The sequence below is a fragment of the Eublepharis macularius genome, chromosome 10 (genome assembly GCF_028583425.1).
Source record: "Eublepharis macularius isolate TG4126 chromosome 10, MPM_Emac_v1.0, whole genome shotgun sequence".
NCBI classification, from domain to species: Eukaryota; Metazoa; Chordata; class Lepidosauria; order Squamata; family Eublepharidae; genus Eublepharis; species Eublepharis macularius.
The window spans coordinates 75,998,559-76,005,011 of NC_072799.1; the positions used below are offsets into that span (position 1 = coordinate 75,998,559).

General features: G+C 41.5%; 1 protein-coding gene across 1 annotated transcript in view; it reads left to right on the plus strand.

The window, feature by feature from the left end:
- The window catches only part of LOC129336562 (teneurin-3), a 208,115-nt gene extending 204,440 nt beyond the window's left edge, over positions 1-3,675 (plus strand). The window contains exon 25 of the mRNA XM_054989724.1: positions 2,083-3,675. Coding sequence (XP_054845699.1) covers positions 2,083-2,838 — 756 coding nt within the window. The 3' untranslated portion in view covers positions 2,839-3,675. The remainder of the gene's footprint in view (positions 1-2,082) is intronic.
- Positions 3,676-6,453: the final 2,778 nt, after the last annotated feature.

The window sequence follows — 6,453 nt, forward strand, 5'->3', positions numbered from 1 at the left end:
ATATTAACTATGTTTTATAGGTGAAGATAAAATATTGAATGTGAAATCACCTCAGGTAAAACCCATTATATGGAGCCCAAACTCCAGGTGCTATAGAATATCTTGGTTTGGAGGGTGGGGGGAAATCTACAATGGACCAGAAATATGTAGCAGTTTTGAAAGATGAAAGAAAATAATGGAATGTAAAGCAGAAAAGCTATATATGCCATTTAGGAAAATAACGATTATAAATCTTAACTGTTTGGAGAGCAGAAGGCCACATGCCATCAAATTTTTAGTTACCAGCAAAGCAGTGTGAAAGTTTTAATAAGTGGTAAACCCATAATGATTGTTTGAAAGGATCTCTGAAACACAGTAAGTTGTTAATATAAAGAGTCAGAACAACTGCACATCTGACACACACAGACTCCCGTTCTCTGTATTGGTTTCCCAAGCTGTGTTGCCACTACAGAAACCACATTCACGCCACTGTCACTAAAGATGTCAGTACAAATATCCCGTCCTGCATATACAGAAGCAGGTGCCAGGGCTGTATATGTGCTGACGGGGGGCGGGGTTCTATCCTCTCCCACCCTTCTTCTTCTAGATCAACTGGCATCAATCTTTCCCACCTGCATTATTTCATCCCTGGCACACCCGTTCGTGTTAACAACAACACAAGCACAGAGATGTATGTTTTATCGGATTGCTTTGAAATCCTAAGAATATGCATTCTTTTTTGTTTGTTTAGTTATTTACAACAGACATGTGAAAGGTGGGTCTGTACTGAAAGTACTATCAAATCCAAATATATGGAGGGCATAAAGAAAGTAAACGGTACTGCAGAAGCTGGAAATGGTATTTAAAAAGAGCCAAGGGAACAAATAAGGATAGTGATGGGAAACAATGACTTGGATCTTAACAAACACTAGCCGAGTTGTGCTAGGTGAAGGCAACTCCCCCCCCCTTTCCCCTCCCACTGCAGCCTTCTGTGCCACTTCTAAATTGTGCCCCTCTGGGTCAGTAGATTCAGTACCAGTAGGGGAAGGAAGTGGACACCTGCAGCAGAAAGGGCAATAAACAGAATTTGATCTTCTTTCTTCCACCACGGAAGGGCCATCTTGCAGTTGGAACTGCTGTTACGGCACTAGAATGGCAGGATCCAATCTGATCTTTTTCTTGATAATTTCTACAATAGAAATAATTTTAGGATACAAATTGTTTGCCCTCCTTAACACATTCCTTTATGCCAGCAATTCTGTGTTGAAGGTTAGGGTGAGCAATAGGTAGTTGGCCAAAGCCAACAGTAAGCTTTATAACCTTGAGTTTCTACGGCACAGTTCATCAGTATATCTTACACTACCATGAACGGGGTGGGGTAGGAATCCTTTCCAAGGCTGTTTCCCTGAAAGATCTTTTCTAGGTTACTATGGAAAGATTAATATTAGGTAGGGCTAGTAAAAAATCTTAGCTGAGCCCCTGATTTGACATCCATTTACATTTGTAGCATTCAGCAAGCTAATTGACCTTACTATCACCGTTTCCCCTTCTATAAAATGTTCATGTTACTGCTTTTCATAACCGGTTTCAATATGCATTAATTAACATATGAAAACCAATGTAAATGCTAAGTATCAACATAACAATGTTCTACATACAAGCTTCCCCATTTCCTTTGGAGTCATCCAGTGCAAGGAATTTCTCAAAGAGACAAAAATGAGAAAATCGAGCATTATCAATTACAGTAGCATTTTTAACACTATAATCCAGTGCGTGGGTTCAGCATTGTCAATTACACCGTGTCCTTTTGTTAGGGTTGCCAGCCTCTGGATGGTGGTTGGAGATCTCACAGAATTACAACTGATGTCCAGGTGACAGAGGTCAGTTCCCCTGGAGAAAATGGCTACATTGGAAGGTGGACTCTATGGCATTATAGCTATCTGAAGTCCCTCCTCAAACCCCGCCCTCTCCAGGCTCCACCCCCCCCCCCCAAATCTCCAGGAATTTCCTAACCAGGAGCTGGCAACCCTGCCTATTGTCATGATGGCTGGAGTCAAGGAGCTACATGTGGTTTGTAAAACTTTTGCCTGTTCTTATTTTCAGCCAATTTCTGGAGTCCAACAACAAGTGGCAAGGCAAGCAAAGGCTTTCTTGTCCTTGGGAAAGATGGCAGAAATCCAGATCAGCAAGCGTAGGTCCGGCAGCGAGAAATCATGGCTTTGGTTTGCAACCGTAAAATCTCTGATTGGAAAAGGGGTCATGCTCGCTGTCAATCAAGGCAAAGTGCAAACTAATGTGCTCAACATTGCAAACGAGGATTGTATCAAAGTGGCAGCTGTTCTGAACAATGCATACTACCTGGAGAACTTACATTTCACGATTGAAGGAAAGGACACGCACTATTTCATAAAGACCACTTCACCAGAGAGCGACCTAGGCACACTGAGATTGACAAGTGGCCGGAAAGCCCTGGAAAACGGCATCAATGTCACCGTTTCACAGTCCACCACTGTAGTAAATGGCAGGACTCGTAGGTTTGCAGATGTTGAAATGCAATATGGTGCACTGGCTCTTCATGTCCGCTATGGCATGACTCTCGACGAGGAAAAGGCACGGATATTAGAGCAGGCTAGGCAGAGGGCTTTATCCAATGCCTGGGCCAGAGAACAGCAAAGAGTGAGAGATGGAGAGGAAGGTGCCAGACTATGGACCGAAGGGGAAAAGAGGCAGCTACTGAGTGCTGGAAAAGTCCAAGGATATGATGGGTACTATGTACTCTCCGTGGAGCAATACCCCGAATTAGCAGACAGCGCTAACAATATACAGTTCCTTAGGCAAAGTGAGATTGGAAAGAGGTAACACACTGGTTGAGTTGGGCTGCCAAAGAGACTGACTCTGTACCGGTGTCTTCTAAGAGGGAGACCAAATGGTTTTGCTGCATTACTACTTGAGCCTAAATGTACATCTTTGCTCAGATTTTATTTCTGTAGCACAATCTAAATAGACTCTACAAAGAAGAGAGAGCCTTCCAGAAGAATGATACTGTAGGGGGAAAAAAGACTGGGTTTTGTTTCTGAATGACCTTAAAGGTGATCTGCTTTAAAGAATATGTTTACATATGCATATCGCTGCACTCTAGTTGGACTGAAAGTATTAAAAAGAAAGGCCTAAAGGGTTTGGAACAGGCTGCCTAGTCCTTGAGGCACAGACCCATATGGTGTTTCCAAATATTACTAAATTGTTGACCTTGCCTACAAGAAATCATCTCTCTTCTCCTCTCTCTCTCTTGATCTCTTCCTCTCTCTGCATAGGATGTGGTATATATCTCTGTTCATTTTAATATGTGGGGGGCAAAAAAACTCTTGTTTATGAACACCCTGACGGCTTTAAACTGTGCTGCTTTCTAAAAGGACATTGGCACAAGCAATTTATGCTACAATGGGAATTTAATAATGGATTTTACAATGGTAATGTGGTTTGCCTTGGGGGTTGGGGGGGGCGGGAATGGCAAGTGGAATCCTTGTCACAGAGAAGCAAAGGAAACCTTGATTTTTTTTGTAAATTATGTGAGACAAGTTGTTTATGGATTTTTATATGAATTACAATTTACTGTACATCAAATATTAGTCTCAGAGGAGTTAATTTATGTAAAGTGTTTAAAAAAGGTTTATACTTAAAATAAAATGATAAAAATGTGCAGTGTGTGAATTTTTTTAAAGGAATTGCACCTTTTGTTATGTTATAGCTGTACAGTATAAAGAGTTATATTGTAGAGATATAACGGTGTATAACTAACTGACAGAAGTGTTAATATTTTTGTATTAGGTTTTAAAAATGGTGCATTTTTCTCTTACACTCATTCTTGTGAAAGGACAGATCATTCCCAGATTGCTAGACCTGCAGCCCTTTCCCTTCATCTGCCTTTGCAGCATAACTTTCTAACTCACGGCTAGAAGGGAGAGCAACTAAGCCACTTCTGATAATGGGAGACATTTTCATAGGCTGGGCTTCCATTGCCCTCTCCCAGCCCTAAAGGTGCATTTTGCAGCTTTGTTGGGATTTTTTATGTGGGATAGGAAGTGGAACACTGCAATGAAAAGAACAATGTCTCAGGTGTCAGCTAGGTATATGTGAAGGACAAAATGGTGTCCGCCCACAGTTCCATGAAACGAGGGACAAGGCCTCTACTTCTGTCTCCCTTGGTATGGAGACAATTACACCACTTCATTGGACAAAAAAGAAAAGCTAGCAGCACCGGTAACATGAGTAGATGAATCACTGAACAAATATACTGACCTTTAAGCCTCTCATTCACCAAAGAGAGTATTTAAAAGTTCAAAAAGGAAAGAGGAAATCTAATGAATTTTAGCTTTAGCACCAAACTTCCATCAGCAGGCTACTGTAGGTTGGTACTACTTGCTAATCAGTACAGTCTGAGAGCTAAACCACATGAGACGTGTTACACAAGAATGCTCAAGTGAAGGGAGATGCAACGTTAGCCAGGAAGCGTAGTATGAATTTCACCTCTCTCGACAGAGCTGGCTAGATCACTTCTCAGAGGGTTTGTTAATAATTGAGAGAGTCTTTGGGGAGACAAAGAGGAAATTAACAACCCCTCTGAAGAGCGATCTTTGCTAGCTCTGTAGATGGGAGAAATTCAAACTACGCTCCCCGGCTAACTCCCGTCACTTGAGCATCCTCGTGTAATTCGTCTTGTGTGGTTTAGCTCTGATTTAGTGAGCTGGCTGAGGCACAAACCAAGTGACAGTTTGGCATTACCTGAATGACCCTTGGACTTCTGTGGTTTTTCCTTCCCTCATAAGCTCCTATTCTCTCCCCCCCCCCACACACACACACACTTTTTGCAGCAAAGCACGGTTCCCTGTTACCTCAGTTTGATCATAACTTGCAGTATTTGGAAAGTAAGCACAAACCATAATTTGGTTATTATGGCTTGCCATGAACAGGAGGGAATTGGTGCATGTGAGGGAAGGCAGCATGGAGTACTTGAACCCAAGATTCATTCACATGAAGCCAAAGCGAGGCTTGATATTACATGGCAACTGGACCACTGTGTTAGGCCTGAGGTGTGCAGACTGCAGAACTTACTATGAACCAAAGCACAACCATTTTGAAACGGATTCCAGTGTCAGGTCTCAGGATTAAACAGGACGTGATGCAAGAAATCTGTGATAAGAACCTACTGTACTTTTAATAAAGCCAATTAGTGAGCACATATAGGTGGGTCTAAGTTCAGGTAAGGGTCACTAGGACTATTAAAATCTATTCTCCCATGCCTCTTTGGTGATTTAAATAACCACCCCTGAAGCTGCAATGAGATCTTTGGAGGTGATAAGATGCTTATTGACACTTTAGAGGGGCTATTTAAATAGTTAGGCTGTAGATGCAAGTATTAAAACTCCCATCATGGCCCTTCCTGTTCTTCAAAGCAGAAGGATGGGGCCGTTAATTAACTTTAAAAGTATGTTTGGATTGACTCTTTGTAATGAAACATCTGAAAAAACAATACAAGCGAATGCTCCTGATTATGTTGTGGATGGATTTCTCACTACAGACTAACCATAGCCTGCTGTCCTGCATCTAAGATCAGAGGGCAGCATTTCCATGCTAAATGGCAGGGCTTCCAGGCAGCTCTTTTTTAAATAATAGATCATGGACATCTCTGTCTTATAGATGTTATGACAGCTTATGTTCTGTCCGTGTTATTTCTGCAAATCTCATTGTGCGCACTCTAATTCAGTAGCACAACATTCACTTGCTCTTCCAAACTTCTACGATTTTTCAGCTTCCAGTTTTTAACCAAATCTATTTTTCAAGTTTGCCCAGAGAATACCTTAGACATCGGCATTTGCCAGGAATCCTGCACTAAAGTGCTCCCTTGCTTTGGATTGGCTGCATCCCACCCCAAAATCAAACTTTACAATAATGTCAGTTCTTAAAAACTCACCGTTTGCCCTTACATTGATGTCTGCAAGCAGATCTGTTCATTTTTGCATCGTCATTTAGAAGTGTGGAGAACAAGACAGCATAATTTTAGGGCTTTCCCCCATCCCAAAACAAACCGTTCTTCCTGGACAAAAGCCCTTTCGGTAAGCTCTATATTGACCCCCAGAGGGTTTTAAAATATTTTTGAAATATAAACAAAGTGGTTGATTTTAATTACGCTGTATTCGCCATTCAGAATGTGTCTTAAATATATAGAGGGAGTTATGTGGACAGAATAAAAATAGTTTTCTACCTGCTTTCTGCACTGAGATTCTATAGTATAATGTGTGCTCTCAGATATGCAGTAGGACTCCTTGTCAAACAGGCTATGAGTAGGTCAAGCAAGTGACTGAAGTTTAGTTGCAGTGCTGTAACTATCTGTGTCCCCCTTCAGTTGAGTGTATGGCACTGCTGACGCTTAGAATAGAAACTGGGATTTTATTATATTTAAAGTGCCAATTCACTTTT